At 41.6% G+C, this 19972-nt stretch overlaps 2 protein-coding genes across 2 annotated transcripts in view; one reads left to right on the forward strand and one right to left on the reverse strand.

Annotated features, from left to right (window-relative positions):
* UBASH3A (ubiquitin associated and SH3 domain containing A) overlaps positions 1-3019 on the reverse strand; it is a 39562-nt gene extending 36543 nt beyond the window's left edge. Inside the window, exons 1-2 of the mRNA XM_074946415.1 lie at positions 2975-3019; positions 1798-1924 (exon numbers count right to left, since the gene is read on the reverse strand). Of these exons, the coding sequence (XP_074802516.1) occupies positions 1798-1910 (113 nt within the window). The 5' untranslated portion in view covers positions 1911-1924; positions 2975-3019. The remainder of the gene's footprint in view (positions 1-1797; positions 1925-2974) is intronic.
* Positions 3020-6098: 3079 nt separating this feature from the next.
* TMPRSS3 (transmembrane serine protease 3) overlaps positions 6099-19972 on the forward strand; it is a 29583-nt gene continuing 15709 nt past the window's right edge. Inside the window, exons 1-8 of the mRNA XM_074944822.1 lie at positions 6099-6116; positions 6205-6258; positions 7274-7418; positions 10281-10391; positions 11389-11505; positions 13957-14080; positions 15258-15383; positions 16172-16215. Coding sequence (XP_074800923.1) covers positions 6099-6116; positions 6205-6258; positions 7274-7418; positions 10281-10391; positions 11389-11505; positions 13957-14080; positions 15258-15383; positions 16172-16215 — 739 coding nt within the window. The remainder of the gene's footprint in view (positions 6117-6204; positions 6259-7273; positions 7419-10280; positions 10392-11388; positions 11506-13956; positions 14081-15257; positions 15384-16171; positions 16216-19972) is intronic.

Raw genomic sequence — 19972 nt, forward strand, 5'->3', positions numbered from 1 at the left:
GGAAATGCTAATAACAATGAGTAGTCTGTAAGCCTGGGAGTTAACGTGCTGCTGAGATTCTGCCTGATTCCCATTTACACGAATGCTCCTTTAAACTGCTCCATGTAAAGGGGCCTTAGTGTAAAAGAGATTATGGCAATGCAGCTCTGAATCATGTAAGATCAGGCTATCTTAAATATATATATATTTTAAAGTACTGTTTTAGAAGAAGAATAAACTATCAGATCCCTGTCTGGAAATGCTAATAACAATGAGTACTGGTTTGGGCCAGGCCAGGAATGCTGAATGGCTGAAATCAGGAACTGAAAACACATGCAAAAGGTTTAAAAATAATAACCAAAGTTTCTAAGCTCAGAAAGTTGTTCGGTTCAAATTTTAGGCAAAAATCCAGGCTACTTTTTAAATTTTTATCCAAACTTGCTCAACACTTTGACTATTTATCTAACTGTTTCCTTTACACTAGAAAGCACAAATACACTCCATAGGTAGCACCACTGTGCTTTAAAGATTTGAAGAATTTAGACTACAGAGCCAAAAATTTTCAAAACTGGCCACTCGTTTTGGGTATCTCAGTTTTGGGATGCCCGATGGGAAAGACCATGAGCCAGATTTTCAGAAGAGCTGTGTCCCCAAAATTTCAATTGACATATAATGGGAGCAATGGGAACTCAGTACCTCTGAAGTCAGGCCCAAGGTGTCTAAAGCTGGCACCTGAAAATAGAGGGCTCTTTAGAAAATTAATTCAATAGTTTTGATAATGACATAGTTGCTTCACTGGTTGGTTTTATTTTCAATAAGAAGCCAACATATATATATATATTAAAAACCAGATTATGAAGATGTACTGTAGTCAGTTTTAAATTCACATTGATGGATGCTTATTTCACTCTCTGTCTCTCACACATGCACACACACACACACGTTAAGGAATTTGCAGGAAAGGGAGTAAATTTTTGAAGAATGAGATTTTCACATAGGAGAATTAAACTGCCCAACTGTCACTGAGTTGAGGACCTAGATTCCCCCATATCCCTTTGAAAATCTCACATAAAATGTGCTTATCCCATCTGAAGATGTTTGGGGGAAAAGTGACCTTAATACTGCATTTTTCTTTAATGCAGAGTCAAATTCTGCCCACAGTTACACTGCTCCCTCACAGGGGTTGCCAGTACAACTGAGGACAGCATTTGTATTTTTCATGGCGCTACTATTTTCCCCTCTTCCCTTTGGCATGTAATTTTTAACATGATCCTAAACTGAGAAAAATTCTTTATGGAATAAAAAGAGTAAAAATGACAGTTATATTGAATAGTTTTATATATTTATAAACAGGAAAACAATGTCTTGTGAAAAATAAACCCAGTCTCTAATGTCGTACATATGGTAAGATGCCTTTGCTGTGTCGTAGAACCCAGCATAGGCTAAAAGGTGTCTTTAAACTTAACTGCGTTACAGCAAAAGTGATGAATGAAAAATGTGACTTGTTTTTGGTAATACCGTGGGAGATAACTGAGCACATCAAGTGTTTAATACATTTTACAATCTCTCAACCCAAAAGTGGATAGTTTTTAGATTTAGATATAACAAATGGATGCACTGTAGGTTCTTTTTAGGATAAGATTAATACGCCACAAAATGCTATAAATTAAGCCCAAAGCAGAAGATCTTATCCACATACAGAAACATCCCTGTCAAGTTGTTGCCTGTTTTCTCTATTAAAAATGCAAGCTGTCTGTGTTCAAATTTTTATGAGAAAAGTCTTTTACTATATTGAGGTAACTTAAAAATACTACTCACGCTGTATGTGCAGGGAATCCCATAGATAAGAGGGATTCCAGTAAAGAACAGGTGCTTCTGTTTCTGACTTTGTTCAAGACCTTCGAATATAGTTGTGTTTCAGCCACTGCCATCTCTTCCACTCCTCCTGTGAATGTATGTTCAGTACAGGCAGAAATTAGTAGAGAGAGAGAGACAGAGAGAGAGGGAGGGAGAGGCAGCTACGATAAAAAAACCTCAAAACCCTTGTGATCTTTTTGACAAAAGCTGATATCCTGTTTTCATAGCATGTTAGTCTTTGCACTTTTACTTTAGGGTGGTTGAAAGGCAAGAAATATATGCAGTCTTTGTATGCCTGCCGCAGACTGTAGCAAAACAAGACTAACCTAGTATATGTCCACAGTATAGCACAATGCATAGTAAGTGCAAATTTGCTAATAGCAGGGAACTGACTCTCTCACTTTCAGATCACCATTTTAAATGCACCCCAAGGCAGTAATGAGTCAGTGAGCATGAGCTGTTGCCATTCACTGGTTGTCCAGCGGCACACGTGAAATAAGTTGGTGGTCTGAACCTGGTTCTTAGCGGACAGATTTCCGCCTCACAGAACCAGCACCACAGCTGGGCCTCTTGTTGGCACCCCCATCAAAGAGGCTAAGAACTGAATGAGTACGGAGGCTGAAATAGAATTTCTCCTTTAAAGGTGGCCCCTCCAAGTCAGCTTCAAAGCACGTAGGTTAGGCCGCATGGGAGAAATTGTACGTCCACAGCCTGAGCTGCTCTTGGCAATCAAGCACGAAGACCAATGATGTACTGGGTAAACTAAAGCATTCCCTTGATGACTCAGCAGCAGGGAGAGACAGGATGTCAGATTCTCCAGTTTACACACTATAGAGCAAGTTTAAAACGGCCAGAGATTGCCCAGAAAATATCCCCACGTGAGGGGAATCTCCACTGAATCTCCTCTGCCTCCTGTGCTGCCATGTCCCTTCTGGCACAAGGGCGGGGGGGCTGGAGGGGGCAGGGTGTATATCAGGGGCTGGAAGAGGGAAAGGGTCATCAAGGAACAGGAGAGGGCATGGTAAAGCAATCCTTTGCTATGCCTGATTCTCCACTGCTGTAAGGTTCCTAAGGGCCCTCATGTCAGTGATGTAAGTTGAAGATGCCTCCACACCTCAAGCTGGAAACGTTAACTTACGCCAGGTCCTAGTGGCTGAGGATCAGGGAGTTGTGACTAGTTCCCTAACAGCCTCCCCTTAGGCATAGTGGGGAATCAAACCCAGGTCTTCCGAGGCTGAGCTCAGGGCAGCCGAGGATCAAACCCATGATCTTGCTCAGTACCCTAGGAAAAAAGAGAAATATTAGTCATTTCCATGCATAGACAAGCCAATTCTGCTTTCACTCCTGCCTCTAACTGAACCCAAACTGAACCTTTTTGAACAGTTTTCTTTCTTTTTTTCTCCTTTTTTTTAAATGCCTCTGCTTCCTAATTCCTGCAATGACCAGAAGCAGAACTGCCAAAATAAGCAAAAAGAAAAGGAGTACTTGTGGCACCTTAGAGACTAACCAATTTATTTGAGCATAAGCTTTCGTGAGCTACAGCTCACTTCATCGGATGCATTCAGTGGAAAATACAGTGAGGAGATTTATATACTCACAGAACATGAAAAAATGGGTGTTTATCATGCCCACTGTAAGGAGAGTGATCACTTAAGATGAGCTATTACCAGCAGGAGAGTGGGGCGGGGGGGAGAAAACCCTTTGTAGTGATAATCAAGGTGGGCCATTTCCAGCAGTTAACAAGAAAGTCTGAGGAACAGTGTGTGTGTGTGTGTGTGGGGGGGGGGGAATAAACAAGGGGAAATAGTTTTACTTTGTGTAATGACTCAACCACTCCCAGTCTCTATTCAAGCCTAAGTTAATTGTATCCAATTTGCAAATTAATTCCAATTCAGCAGTCTCTCGTTGGAGTTTGTTTCTGAAGTCTTTTTGTTGAAGAATAGCCTCTTTTAGGTCAGAAATCGACCGCTATTCCTACCTACATGCCTCCAGCTTTCACCCAGACCACACCACACGATCCATTGTCTACAGCCAAGCTCCAGGATAGAACCGCATTTGTTCCAACCCCTCAGACAGAGACAAACGCCTACAAGATCTCTATCAAGCATTCTTACAACTACTATACCCACCTGCTGAAGTGAAGAAACAGACTGACAGAGCCAGAAGAGTACCCAGAAGTCACCTACTACAGGACAGGCCCAACAAAGAAAATAACAGAATGCCACTAGCCGTCACCTTCAGCCCCCAACTAAAACCTCTCCAACGCATCATCAAGGATCTACAACCTATCCTGAAGGACGACCCTTTGCTCTCACAAATCTTGGGAGACAGGCCAGTCCTTGCCTACAGACAGCCCCCCAACTTGAAGCAAATACTCACCAGCAACCACACAACAGAACCACTAACCCAGGAACCTATCCTTGCAACAAAGCCCATTGCCAACTGTGCCCACATATCTATTCAGGGGACACCATCATAGGGCCTAATCACATCAGCCACACTATCAGAGGCTCGTTCACCTGCACATCTACCAATGTGATATATGCCATCATGTGCCAGCAATGCCCCTCTGCCATGTACATTGGTCAAACTGGACAGTCTCTACGTAAAAGAATAAATGGACACAAATCAGATGTCAAGAATTATAACATTCATAAACCAGCCGGAGAACACTTCAATCTCTCTGGTCACTCGATTTCAGACCTAAAAGTGGCAATACTTCAACAAAAAAACTTCAAAAACAGACTCCAACGAGACACTGCTGAATTGGAATTAATTTGCAAACTGGATACAATTAACTTAGGCTTGAATAGAGACTGGGAGTGGATGGGTCATTACACAAAGTAAAACTATTTCCCCTTGTTTATTCCCCCCCCCCCCCGACTGTTCCTCAGACTTTCTTGTTAACTGCTGGAAATGGCCCACCTTGATTATCACTACAAAGGGTTCCCCACCACCACCACCACTCTCGTGGTGGTAATAGCTCATCTTAAGTGATCACTCTCCTTACAGTGTGCATGATAAACACCCATTTTTTCATGGTTCTGTGTGTATATAAATCTCCTCACTGTATTTTCCACTGAATGCATCCGATGAAGTGAGCTGTAGCTCACGAAAGCTTATGCTCAAATAAATTGGTTAGTCTCTAAGGTGCCACAAGTACTCCTTTTCTTTTTGCGAATACAGACTAACATGGCTGCTACTCTGAAACCTGCCAAAATAAGGTAATAAAAGCTGTTCTTGTCACAAAGGTGTCCTGACTAAGAGGAGGAAGTATCAGAAATATGGTACAACCTCCTTTTCTTGTAAGAGTTCAACTCCCATCTTGCAGAGCCAAGTCTGAATAAGATTCCTCTGAAACTTTTAAGATTCTCCCATCATTAGTAAATGCCACTAACCTAGTTTAAAATATTAGCACTCTCATTAGGGAAGCCACAGTCTCTCAGTAGCCCTGTCTTCACTTATACATGCCAGCATGGCTTTTCAGCTCGCTTCACAACCTCCCGTTCCATGCCCCCCGTCAAAAAAAGAAAAAAAAAAAAAGATGATCAAAACAAGATCATGACTATACTGTTATTTGACCAGGATTTTTCATTTCAGCTGCTCCATGAGCTTCTGAGTTTAGAGCAGGTGGAATTTTCCCATTGGCTCAAGTGCACAATTTTCAAAATTATGGAGGTGGAATTCTTTTCATAGTTAAAATGCAGATCTATCCTGGAAACTATCTTTTGATTTGCTCTTTGCCTCATGCCTGGTGGGTGCATTTAGCAAAGAGCACACCAAATTCACAAAGAGCAATGCAACCAGGTAAAGGGCCTACTTTGCCAAACTGACTAGCTTTGAGGGGCTCATTCACCAGAGCCCAGAATTCTGGCATATGCTTTTCTCCAGCCACTTTATTTAGGATAAATGGAACAAGCAAGCACACCTGTGACTTAATCTTTGGAGCGTTTCCTCTCAGACAGGTTCATGAAAAGGTTTACAAATACCACAATATTACCTTACCTGATTACACTGATTAAAAGGGTTGCTGAGTTTTTGCCTTCCTGGTATCCATAGCTATGTCATCCTAGGCTACCTGATATCTATGACCAGGCTGAATTACACAGACTACAGTAATAATGTCATTTGCTACAGTGGTTGAGCCGGCAATTCTGGGTGGTTTGATGAAAATATTTCCTGAGTGGACTGGTTTAACAACAACTAGATTTCCCTCTGGCTTATTACTATAATGAAAAAAGAACATATTTTTGTTTTTAACGATGACGTCTCAAGAAGAGGTGAGTAACACCCTACACCAGAGCAAATAATGATTCTCCAACATTTTGTAACTGTATGTCATGTGTCTTAATGCTGTTTTATTTCCAGAGCAGCAACACATGTAGGAATGAAGGTATTCTTTATGTTCAGAAACCATTTGCAGTAGGATGCTCTTTCCTTATTTCTGCCCTAAAAACAGCAGTTTATTCAATACCTCTTGAAATTTTTAGTTACCAGGAATGTCTATTATATCTGAGAGAATGAGAGAAAAGTTGTATTTTGATAGATAATGCTCTGCTAGATGGTGAAAAGATATTCTACGTTCCCTAAAAGTTGGTGGCAAAGCTGAACTATACTCTGTCTAAGGCAAACATTTCCTGGGCTTGATATTCTGGATTTACAGCACACTAGCTCCTCTGACTTTAATGCATTTACTCCTGATTTACACCAGTGTGAGTGCAGAATCAGACCCACTATGTCATTGATTGTACAGAGCCTACAGAATCAGATACCGAAGTTTTCTGTATCCTATACCTTCCTGTTAATTTTAAAACGTAAGATTTATTTACCCAGAATTACATTTTAATTTCAGTTTGTGATCTGCATACAACATTCAAAGGTTCTTCAGCATAAGCTAAATGGGAAGTCCGACAGATCAGAGCAGGCTTTGCACGTTCATAACTTATACTTTCCTTTACAGTATTTACAGTAGCAATTAAAAAGCACCCTGTGGAAAATGCCTTGACATTTAAAGAAGGAGCTTGTCAGAATTTCTTGATGTGGTGAATGAATTACTCTAAATAACTGTGGTTATAGGCAGGCTCGAGCAACATTTTAGTTTCAGTAAATTGCTGGTTAATGCTTGCTAATTAGCTGTCCATCTGTGCAAGTTGCTGAGTGCCCCAGCTCTCACTGAAGTCAATGGGAATTGCATGAGCTCCTCAGTAACACACAGGAGGTGCTCAGCATCTTGCAGGATGAGGCTATTTTGAGGCAAAGAGAGAGCAGGCCTGGAAGCTGTCCCTGGATTTGCTTTGTATCAGCTGTTCATTCCAAAAGTGTGCTCAAAGCAGGACCACCCAACAAAAAAAATCATCACCACTAGAAAGGCATTGGGGTGGTATGAGGAGAATGAGTAGTTGGTTTTAAAAGTGACTTCTGTTCTTTGTTGGTCCAGGTACTGGAGACTAATCCCAATACTGGACATCCTGAAATCACCTCTGTTACTGAAGACAAATTGCCAGGAGCTGAAGTTCATTTTTTCTACAAAAGATTTTTCAGCATACAACAAGCAAAAGTAGATCCCAGTGCAAATGGACTTGGTAGGGACTCTACATCCCTTTGTAATGTGTACAGTCAGGGGGAGTCAATGGTTTTTTGTCATCATCCAAATGTATTGGTCAAGGTCCAGACTCCAGAGAAAAAAATAATAACAATGATAATAATAAGTAAATGAAAAGATTTCAGGGTCCTTTCAATGGCATCTGGCTGTTCAGATTTGGCCTGTGGTCTGCCTATTGACTACCCCTGCTTTATGTAGTAATTTAGCCTTGCAAAACTGTACTTACACAAACAGGGTACATTTTTTTTTTATTAGTGAGAAAGTAGCACTTATTTTTTTCACTAGCTTCATCAGGGTGAGAGTGGGTGAGGACATTTTTTGCCTGGGCGGATATGTTTCCATGACACTTTTGCAAGGCTGCATTATTCGTATAGTTTCATCCAGGTAGTAGATTATTTGTTTTTTACTTCAGATATGACACAATTTTGAATGTTTGATATGAAACCTTCCAAGTCTGGAAATCCATATCATTAGAAAAAGGCAATGCAGTAGAGTAGGTCACGGATAGCAGAGTATGCATTTTGGTTACATTCTACGGGCCTGATCTTGTTCCCACTGAAACCAGTGACAAAACACACATTAACTTCAGTGGGAGCAGAATCAGACCTAAGGTCATAGGTAAAGCAATATTAATTTATACAGACTATTTAACTAAGACGGCTGCAAAATATTCATTATGACACCTGAAACCAGATAACATTTCCTGATTTCACATTTTGCTTGTCTAAGAGATTCGCTCAATTTCTACTGAACAGGTTTGAGTGAAACTGGATGAAACTCAGCAGTTTTGTCTGAGCTTCAAGTTTTTGCAAATCCAAAATTCAAAGGTAAGTTTAGGGGTAGGGTGGGCACAGCTGCATGAATCAAAACTGAAGACCTCCTGTATATGTAAATGGCACATTTCCATTATTTACACTTGCTTTGGCCTTTGTGTATGAAATCGGAATAATTCCCCCCCCGCCCCCGCCAAGCCATCCATATGTTCAGTGGAAACTGTTGCCTCTCTTGTTGATCCACTGCTATGGATTCCTGTTCTTTAATCCATTTCACAGGAATAGGCTAGGTCTCTATTCCTGCCTCTACCATTGATTGACTGTGTGACTTTGACCAAGGCAATGAGGCTCAAATTTGCAAAAATTGCTTCTAATTTTTGGTTCAGTTTTCTACACCTATATTTCTAACTCTATTGCTCCAATTAGCCTTGCTTCAAAAGCCAAAGATCTAGAGCTTTATTCTTGCCCTGTACTTTTGCTTTCTTCTGCCATCTCCTTTATATGTGGGCCTGTCTATCATCTCTTCCAAAACACCGGCCAATTTTGTCCTTCTCTTGATTCTGTCCTGCCTCTGTTTCAATTTTTAGCATCTCTTATTCACTTCCAGTCTTTGCTCTGAATCTTTATTCTTCAGACTTTAGGAAATGCAGTCTGCTGTAGCTAGACTTACTTCCACACTGTCACAAGTGGAGCCATACCACCTCCTTCCTCTTCACTGGATTTCAGTTGTCCCGAATACAGCACACAATGTAGCATCCAGCCAGAGATGATGGTAGCAGTGAGTGTCAGAAGTACTAAGCTGATACAGGAGAGATTCAGAAGTCGTTTTTGGCAGAAGTTTTCATAAAAGTGACATTCAGAGCCATTAATTCTTTGAAGAGAATTGTATTTCTCCATTTGAGAGTTTTATAATGTATTCTAAAATTCTCAGTAGATCCTACACTTTATTCAGGTTTGATTATATAAACAATTCTGAATTTTCTTTTCTCAGAGTCATCTAACCCTTTAGAGAGAGATGTATACTTTTTATCTTCCTGATCATGAAAACCAGAAGGTTTAGAAGTCAAGTTTTGAGTTCAGTGGGGCTTAGCCTAACCACTCACTAATGGCCTGATTCTAACCCAGGGGTGGGCAAACTATGGCCTGGGGGCCACATGCTGCCCTCCTGACATTTTAATCCAGCCCTCAAGCTCCCACTGGGGAGCGGGGTCTGGGGCTTGCCCCACTCCGCACGGCTCCCGGAAGCAGCAGCAGCATGTCCTCCCCTCCAGCTCCCACGTGTAGGGGCAGCCGGGGGCTTCACACGCTGCCCCTGTCCCAAGTGCCTGCAGACAGGGCAGCATGCGGAGCCGCCTGGCTGATCCTCCACGTAGGAGCTGGAGGGGGGACACGCTGCTGCTTCTGGGAGCTGCTTGAGGTAAGTGCCACCCAGAGCCTGCATCCCTGCGCCCCTCCCGCGCCCCAACCCACTTCCCCAGCCCTGATCTCCCTCCCACCCTCTGAAACCTCAGTCCCAGCCCGAAGCGCCCTCCTGCATCCCCAACCCTTCATCCCCAGCCCCACCCCAGAGCCCGCACCCCCATCTGGAGCCCTCACCCCCCCTGCACCGCAACTCCCTGCCCCAGCCTGGAGCCCCATCCCACACCCTGAACTCCTCATTTCTGGCCCCACCCTAGAGCCCGCATTCCCAGCCAGAGCCCACACTCCAACCCCCAATATCGTGAGCATTCATTGCCCGCCATACAATTTCCATACCCAGATGTGGCCCTCAGGCCAAAAAGTTTGCCCAGCCCTGTTCTAACCCATCAAAGGCAAAGGGAGTCTTTCCTTTGCTTTCAATGGGCTATGGATCCAGTCCTAATGTGCAGACCACCCTTTGCAAGGCTCCAAATGCTCTCAACTCCTTACACAAGTTAGTCGGCGCTTCAAAGGATCAGGCCATACCATAAAATTGAACGGAGCTGTTACTACTTGAGTCTATTTTAAATTTAAAAAATGTTTTCACTGAAAATCCAAGTGTGAATATTTCATAGAAGCAGCTGTTTCTCACTTTTCTTTTTGGTTTCTAGGAGCTACCCAGCCATCTTCGAAGTGCCATGTTTTAGTCTCCCTAAGATTTCTTCCATTTATCCTTGTTTTATTACTTGTAGTAATCCTAGCAGTTGCCATTGGCCTGGGTGGTGAGTACAATTAGTTATTTATTAGGTTCTCAATTAACCATTCAAGCACTTAATTTTTCATGAGTCTCTTACTGAGAATGGAATTAAACTGCCACCAAAATAGTTTACTGAAGTAAAACATCCTTTTGGTGTGATGACTTGAAATTTTATTTACCTGTATGAACAAAATTGATCTGGCACACAAGAGAAACCATTGGCATAACCCTCACTCACACACTGGGAAACCTGAAACAGTAAGAAACTTTCAAGGCAAATACTGTAATTGAAGACATAACTGACTGAAAACACAGACGTCAGTGATTCAACAAAATGATCCCCATTCAAAAAACCCCAAACATTTAAGCAGCCTGTGTGCCTGAGGAATAACGACTAGATATGGCTTCAGACAATGCCATATTTGTCCTGTATGTTTCTCATATATACTAACAAAAGACTGACATTGTGTTTGAGTGCTCTAAAGTCCTTTCCCCCAACCCAAAAAGATGGGAACAGGAAAAAGAATGAGCTTAGTTGCAACTGAAAGGTAACACCTGCACAAGTGCAGACACAGAATTTGTTAGTGGTAGAGCAAAACCTTCACACACATAAAATTCACAGACTTACAAGGCTGAGATACACATTGGAGGAAACAACTCAGCATTGCAGCTCTGAGGAGGTTCTCCTTTCCTTCTTTGCTGATCCGGAGTCAGTCATATATACCAGACCCAGAAACTCTCCCTAGAATGAAACATAAACTGGGGATTAGAGAAGTTGGAAAGGAGCCATAATTGACAACAATGCTGTTTCACTATAGTTGCCATTACCAATGGATAAATTTAACAGCATTGTGTAGCAACCTCCAGATTGTAGTTCAGCATTCCTAGAATTCGAGGGTTGTCTTTTCACAAACAACACAAAAGTGGGGCTATATAATCAAAGTAAGAAAAAAAATACTTCAAGCACACAAATTACTATCCTGTTGTGTTCATGTTAGTGTGTTCTCTTTAATTTCTGGCAGTCCAGTACAACTGCATTGGGAAGTTTCGATGCAGATCGTCCTTCAAGTGTATCCAGCAATCAGCAAGGTGTGATGGTGTCTTTAACTGTAAAGGAGGAGAAGATGAATACAGCTGCGGTAATTTTTATTCTATTATGGGTCACTTCTAACTCTTCTTGGCAGCAGAGCGTTTAGCATGTTATAGCAAAATGTGTGCTATAAAGACTTCAAGGGAGAGATGAAAAGAGAGAAATGAATAATTGAGTGACGCACAACAAGATGGCATGAGAGCTCAGAGCAGTGACTGACCTTGCTGCCACGCGTGTGACACATGTATTCAAGATTCCAACATTTCCCTGTAACAACTTCTGGTGCCACACAACTATTTTAAATAGGGCCTTCCTGTGCTGTTTTATAGTAGCTGATTGTGATGTTTTCAACAGCTGAGGAGAAAATTAGAACCCTAATTTCAGTAGTAGGTAGTGAGGGAAAGATGAACTGATTTTCAAATAAGTGGATTTGTAATTTGGAATCATTTACATGCTGTTTATTTTGTTAATGATTTGGAATCCTAAACCATGTACACAATTTTAGAAAAGTTTTGCCCTTCTCATTTTTCAGCCTGCCAGTAAGAGAATGAAAAGTTAATCTTAACATTTTGGAACCAGCTAATAATACACTGATCCAGGCCTTGATCTCTCCTTTCCACTTGAAAGTGTGGGGGGTATGTTGCCTCTGCTCTGCCATTTCCCATGTGAATTCTCCTCAGCTGGAGCTCTGCAGAGCATGGGGCAGAACTGGGGAAAGGAATGGATGAAGCAGGGGATGTGTTGTGTTCTACAGCATCATCCCTGGATCTATTAGACTCATAGACTTCAAGCCTAGAAAGGATTATCGTGATCATCTAGTCTGACCTCCTGCACATTACAGGTCACAGAACCCCACCCACTCCTGTAATAGAATCCAACCTCTGGCTGAGTAACTGGAGTTGTCAAATCATGATTTAAAGATTTCAAGTTACAGAGAATGCACCATTTACACTAATTTAAACCTACAATGGACTTGTGCCCCATGCTGCAGAGGAAGCAAAAAAACCCCTGGGTCTCTGCCAATCTGAACTGAGGAAAAATTCCTTCCTGACCCCAAATATGGTGATTAGTTAGACTCTGAGCATGGGGGTAAGACCCACTAGCCAGACACCTGGGAAAGAATTCTCTGTAGTAACTCAGAGTCCTTCCCATCTAGTGTCCGATCACCAGCCATTGGAGATATCTGCTACTAGCAGTCGCAGATTGGTTACATGCCCTTGTAGGCAGTCCTCTCATATCATCCCCTTCATAAACTTATCAAGCTCAGTCTTGAAGCCAGTTAGGTATTTCCCCCCCCCCCCGATTCCCTTGGAAGGCTTCTCCAGAACTTCACTCTTCTGATGGTTAGAAATCTTTGCCTTATTTCAAGCCTAAACTTGTTGATAGTCAGTTTATATCCATTTGTTCTTGTGTCAACATTGGGTCTTAACTTAAATAACTCCTCTCCCTCTCTGGTCTTTATCCCTCTGATGTATTTATAGAGAGCAGTCATATCTCCCCTCAGCTTTCTTTTACTTAGGCTAAACAAGCCAAGCTCTTTGACTCTCCTCTCATAAGGTGGGTTTTCCATTCCTCAGATCATCCTAGTAGCCCTTCTCTACACCTCTTCCAGTTTGAATTAATCATTCTTAAACATGGGAGAGCAGAACTGTACACAGTATGTGGGACTTCTCCCTGAAAATCTGGTCAGGAAGTAAATCAACTCCAAGCTGTATTATCTCCCTCTGGGCCCACTCTGAATCTTCTGCTAACCAGCCCATAGAACCCAGGCTTTAGAAGCACTGCCTCAGCGGGAGTTGTGCTGGCTCATGGCTGGTGACCTGTAGAGGGAGCACTGCAGCTCCCAACGTTGTATCTCCATTTTCCCTCCGCAGTCCCCAAGATCCCTTCCATCAGAGGTGATAATGCAAAGAGATCTCCACACAGGGATCCTTGGGAGATCAGGCTTGATGTGATGATCAGGCATGTCCAACAACTATGTTCCTACAACTATGTCATGCTGCTAATATAGCAACAATTACTTTTAATTACTTTCTTCAAAGCTACTCAGCTAGGGCTTGATTTTCGGAGGTTCTGAGCACATGCATCTCCCGTTGATTTAAAATGGCATTCGCTCACCAAGAAACTCTGAAAGTCAGGCTATTAATCTCTCTATTACTGCTAGAATTCTGGCAAAAACGTTCTGAATCCGTGTCCATTTATGTGGGGACTTGCCAGGTATGTCAGGCTGCACTGGTGAAGCTGCATTTGCTGGGTGTCCCTTGGTATATTGTCAAGTAGTGATGAAGGTAAAGGAAAATCAATTTTCTATTTGGAAAAAGATACAGGTGAGTTATCTCAAAGAAACAAGTGTTCAGAAGAGACAAGTAACACAGACAGAATGAACCAAGAGATATAGAAGCTATGGTGGTTTTCTTACATTGTTTTGTACTTGATAGATTTCTCAGTGGTTTTTATTAACTTCTTATTGATGCTTTTCATGTTTTTCTGAATCCCTCAGTCAGGCTGAGTGGAAAGAAGGCAGTGCTTCAGGTGTTTACTTTTGGTTCCTGGAGGACTGTCTGCTCAGATGACTGGAACGATGAGAATGGAAATGCTACATGTAAACGCTTAGGTTTCTCAAGGTACTGAATAAAAATGTGGGAGTCTCTAAATGACATTTTAAATAAACTTCTCTGGTGGGAAGGGCTACTTAGTTCCTGCAGGAATTCTTGCCAGGCTTGGACTCACCCCCTGAGAAAGCTCTATCTACTGCACAGACCAGCTTCATTCAGGAAATAAGAGCCTGCTGTGCCATGCTGCTGGAATGTTCACTTCCAGATTCAAATTTCACCACAAAATGTTTTTTCACTGAACTGATATTTCCTATAAGCTGTAATGCAGCAGATACTGTCCACCTCTATTCAGTCAGATCACATGCAACAAACTTCAGCCTAGAGCTAGGGAAAATACAGCGAAAGGTTTCCTTGGAATCTTGATTCACCTTTTAAAGTAACTCACTTTGATTGTGTTCCCACCCCTTCTGTGTTTGCTTCCCATGAATATCCTAGCAAATGTGTTCACTTGATGGAAACTGAAAAAATTAAGTGACTATTGGAGAATATTTATTAAAGGTAAATTTTGAAAATAAGTGAGTATTTGCACCAGCGAACTGATTTGAAAATATACACATATCTGATTGGTACATAAACATCAAGTGATTTAGTGTCCAATTAAGTATAACCAAAACAGCTTGAATTTCAGTAACAACTATTCAGAATGAGCTAGTCACAAATGATCTACAGAGAAAGAATTATTTGAAGAAATTTAAAAAAAAATTCACACTCTTCTCTAGGAAAATTTGTAAACCGAAAGAAAAGCAAAATTTGTTGAATAAAAAAAACTTGTTACAATTTTTTTACCTCCTCTACTATAAAAACTAAGTCTTTTTTTAGAGGGAGAAGAAGAAATGTATGTTAGTGTTACCGAAAATGTACTGACCAATTAAAGATAAAAAGCTCAGTACAAAATTAGAAGTAAAACCTATTTTCTCTGCCAAATTAGGGAGTCTGTTCTGTTCTCAGTGTGTGTAACTTCCATACATATTAATGGCAGTTCCATGCAGGCATGATAAGGCAAATAGCCTCCTTTGTGAGAGATGACTGTATTGGTTTATATGCTGTTAGTATCAGACTGATATATATACTACTTTGAATCTTTTAGTAATACCCCACTGAATCATTTAAAAGTATTATTGGAAATTCTGTATCAGCAAGCTGAGTTTATGATTAGGTTTGTTTGTTTGTTTGTTTGTTTGTTCAGTTATATAAGTTCTGGTTACCTGCCTGTGGCTGCAATCGAAGAGGAGTTTCAAAGACATTTTGTTTCTGTCAGTCATTGGTCATCAGCTGATCAAGTGACAGCCTTACACAATGCATCATACTTAAGGTATGTTTCAGATTGTTTAGTTAAATTGAGAAAAGTTAGTGAGCAAATCAGAGTATATATGGTGATAGAAATGGTCTAAGTAATGGAATAAGAATTGTTAATAGATTAAGTTTGTTAGCTTATTTTCTCAATAAGTTACACCTTTTCTCAGACGTGTAGGCCTTCATAAGTGTTTCATGCTGTTATACAGCAGAGAGCCAGGTTCAGTGGCAGCTTCATTACTTGTTCCCCAAAGAATGAGAGTTCATGTATATTAGAGGCTTGATCCAAAGCCCATTAAAATCAAACTAAAGACTCCAATTGACTTCAGTGGACTTTGGATCAGGCCCTTTGTACATCTGTAGATATATTCTGAGATGTATGTACTCATTCAAATGCACATACCTACACATACAGGGTATTTCTGCATGCAAATATATATGCACACTCACACAACATTCAGTGTCTATTCTTTTAATTAGACCCTAAATATGAAACCAGATATATATCCCAGACAGGGCCAGCTTTAGGGAGTGCAGGGCCCGATTGGAACACCTGCTTGTACTCACCCAGCAGCACTTCGGTGGGGGGTCCTTCACTTGCTCCGGGCCTTCGGCGGCACTGAAGACCCGCCACCGAAGACCTGGAGCACCGTCAGGTGAGTAAAACTTAAAAAGGCTCCAGCGTGGGGCCCTTTTAGGCGCGGGGCCCGATTCGGGGGAATCGGCCCAAAAGCCAGCCTTGATCCCTGAAATTTGAGAAACCAAAGAGCATGCTTAGGAACTAATACTAATGTCTTTTCATCTTAGAGAAGAGTGTACTGAAGGCAAAGTAATCATCCTAAAATGTTTGGGTAAGTGTTTGTGAAAATTAAAAGTAACAGATCAAAAACTATCTTCAGTTACATTCAGTTGGCTAATGTGTGGGGAATGAATCTAAGAAAATCCAGGAGTATATTGCCACGTTGTAAACAGTGAGTAGTGTTTTTGTGATGTCCAGGAAGAACTGCTTTCTGTAAATAAAGTTTCAAGGAAGGAATTATAAAAGGGTAGAGAAGAAGATGTGGGGTGAGGAGGCAAGTGATGGGACACGGGAGCATATATGGGGAGGATTTACGTGCAAGCAAGGAAGCAAATCTTTAAGGATACTGAATGTGTTCAGTCAGTGGATGGATATTATAACTTCACCTGACTGTCACTGGGGAGAGGAAATTTTTCTCTTACCTGTGAGTTTTCATTCTAGGACCTTCCATGTCAGAGAGTCTTTAGAGTGGGACCTTCTCCATTTCCATGGCAAATAGAAGCAGACCAGACTTCGCTCTAAGCATGGGTGTGTAACCGCGCCTCAGGAAGTGTTCACTCTAACAGCATCCAAAGCTGAAAAATACTATATAAGTTTAAAAGTGTTATTCAATTCAAACCATCTGCAACAGAACCTTGAAATGAAATTTAGGGATTTCCTAGAGAAGCACCCTCCTTCCCTTTCCAAACTACTTGAAAAGTGAGCAATAGCCTGAAAAAAATTGGACATAATGCAATCCGCTGAGGGAGGGTCAGGCTGTCTGACATGGTGCACCCTCAAATGAAAATTCACAGGTAAGACAGAATTTTCCCTTTTCCAGACCCCTCCATGTCAGTCTTCACAGTGGGATGCAGAAAGCAATAAATCATCTCTTGGAAGGGAGGTAGGATTCAACTTACCCATGAGGAACTGAAAAGGAATTTAAAAGTTATTGGGGCACCTCTTTCCATAACATTCTATCAAACACTGCATCACCTGGGATAAGGATTTTGCCCTGATAGTGTTGGAGAAAATGTGGATGGAAGATTCTGTAGGACTCTTTCAAACCTCTGCATAAGACGAGTGTGAGCTCTCCACTCCACAAAATCACTATTCTTTTCACTGAGTGTATAATAATGAGAAGAGTTGTACCTGAGGCTTTGAATGCCTCTGCTATATAGTCCTTATTCCCCACTAGGCTCTGCTCATATCTAACTTCTCTACTTCCTTAAGATGTTTGGATTCAACCAGAAGGGCAACAATACCACTTCCTATTATATGAAGAAGATTGCATTGACCTTGGGTTGATAATCTTGTGGATCAAGGCCTCCTTAATTACCATATTTGACAGAGTGTTTCACTGAGAACACACCAAGCTCCAAAATCCCCTGTCAAAGAGGTGGCAAATAGCCAAAAGATATTTTCAGTGAGAAAAGGAAGAGACCTACCGACTGTGAAGCTGAAATATGGTTTCAATTAGGATGTATAGTACATAGATTAAGATCATGACACGAATCTGCATATTGCCAGAGAACTGATAAGAATAGTTAGTCTTCAAGAATCAGTTATGTGACAGTAATACGAGATTCTCATGGGTTTCTTACAGTGCAATATGCCTGCAGTCACTAACTTGTCTTTCCAAAAAGCATTGTTCTTGAGCCTCAATGTCAAGTCATCTTGTAAAAAGACTAGAAAGTCCTTTGCTTCAGCTGGCTTTGCCCTGATGTGTGTTCCTTGTGACACCAACATCTAAATCCCAAGTGATGCATAGACATCAGACAGAATTTCCACCAAGACGGTAGAAGGATGTTCGTTACCTTCTTAAAATGACTGTAGCTCCTTCCTTTCTGCTGATGAGTTAGGCAGGACTGGATTTTAGTTTAAGCTAGGTCCTGGTTGCACTGTGTTTTGTTTGTGCATGTGTTGGCAGTTTGAGAAGAGGTTTCAGTTACATTTAAATCAGGTCTGAGAACCAGGACCTGAGGGTTAATGAGGTGGTGATTATTTTCACTGTGGCTTATACCTTCATCATCTCCTTTACCATCTTTACTCTCAGTGGCAGGGGCAGGGGGTGGAAAGACATAAAGGAGGCCTTTTAGCCTACTTCTGAGATAAGGGGACCACAGCCTCTGTTTTTGAATGTCTCTTCCTCATGTAGTACCTCTTTTGGTTTTCCAGCTGGTCTTGGATGCAAATAGGTTCATCATTAGGCTTCACACCTGGCCTGTGATATGTCAAAAGGCCAGATGGTCTAGATTGAATTCCATTGGTTTTAAGTGTGTCTTGTTGAGCCAGCCAACCCTGACTTTCCTTCTTCGCACAGAATTCTGAGAAAGAGAGACACAACTTCTCCCCAAGACAAGAACAAGGCTACTTCTCTCAATAATGCTGAAAGTTCTCTCCCCTTTCAACAGTTATGTATACACCTCATGTTCCCGAAGAACTATCTGCTGCAAATGAAGGAGGGAGTGTGATGGTCCATAGAACAAGAAAAGTCTTCTCCTTCAGCCACATCCTACCCAAGTCATAGAAGAGTCTAGATATTTTCTCCCCCTTTTCCCAGCTAGCTAGGATCAGGTTGCCATACCAGTCTTTTCCAAGCTTGCTGGTCGAACATTCATTCCATATTCACTGCATCTTCCTGTACACAGTGTTTCAACCATTTTCTTGGCTCTTTTCTTGTTTTCCACCTATGAATTCTACTCTCAAATGCCTCCCTAATGGGATTCCCTTCATCCATTCTTTGTACATGCCGATACCATCTCAGATTCCTCTATGGCAACTTCTCTGATATCGCAGACCTTGGTCTCACTCATAATTACATCATATTATTCATGGTCCAGCAATATCCTCCTCTCACTGCCCTCAAATATCTCATTTCAATGGTGTCAAGTCTTCTCAAGTGCCTCTCTCTTTGGTCACCATGTCTCTGATCTGTACAGACGATCTGCTCTTCCCCAGGTTTTGTATCGTTGTCCCTTAAGTAGTCTGAGCATCTGTTTATTATAAATCACTTCACTTATCCTGCATCAGACTTCCCCCACATTCAGCATCCTTGCTTGCAGTTCTCTGCTGATCTCTCCATTTGCTGTTAAAGAGCCCCCAAGATACTTAAATGCAGAAATCTGATTTAGGCCTTGGCTCTTGATGTTGATATTCATCTGTCTTGGTTATCCGCAAGTTGTCCACATGACTTCAGTCTTTTCTTTACTCATTTTGAGGTCGTATTTTCTCTGTTCCCTGTTCCAAGCATCAGTCACTTGGACCAAATTGTCTTCACTACTGGCCATTAGCACAATATTGTTTGCATAGATCACCTTTGTACCACCTTCCTCTTGGATTTGCTTACTTATGAAGTACATCACAATTATGAATAGTAATGAAGAAAGCAGTGATCTCTGGTGTAGTCCAGCCTTCACCTTGAAACCCTGAAAGGTGTCTGCACTTTTGTCATGGAACCATCCTACAAACCCACTGCCATCTGGACAAAATCCTCTGGTACCCTAAGATCTTCCAGTACCCCAAATTGTAGCAGGGGCACCAGCAGTCTCCTAGGTATGGTACTTTTTCAAATGCTTTCTCCAAATCAAGGATTGTCCAACTATGCTTGACATTTCCCTCCAGCTTCTTTTCCACCAGCTGTCTAACAATGAGCATACCATCTGTCATCCCTTTTCTTCTTCTAAAGCCAAACAGCTCTGTTCTTAAAATAGGCTCCACTATTCAGCAAATGCAACTATCTATGATTCTCTCTAAGTTTCATGAAGTGGGGCAGTGTGCTAGGGTGGTCCTGATTGGAGCACCTTCTGCCAGCATGCCACGCCATGCCA

Source organism: Natator depressus, chromosome 1, assembly GCF_965152275.1.
Source record: "Natator depressus isolate rNatDep1 chromosome 1, rNatDep2.hap1, whole genome shotgun sequence".
Lineage (NCBI taxonomy): Eukaryota > Metazoa > Chordata > Testudines > Cheloniidae > Natator > Natator depressus.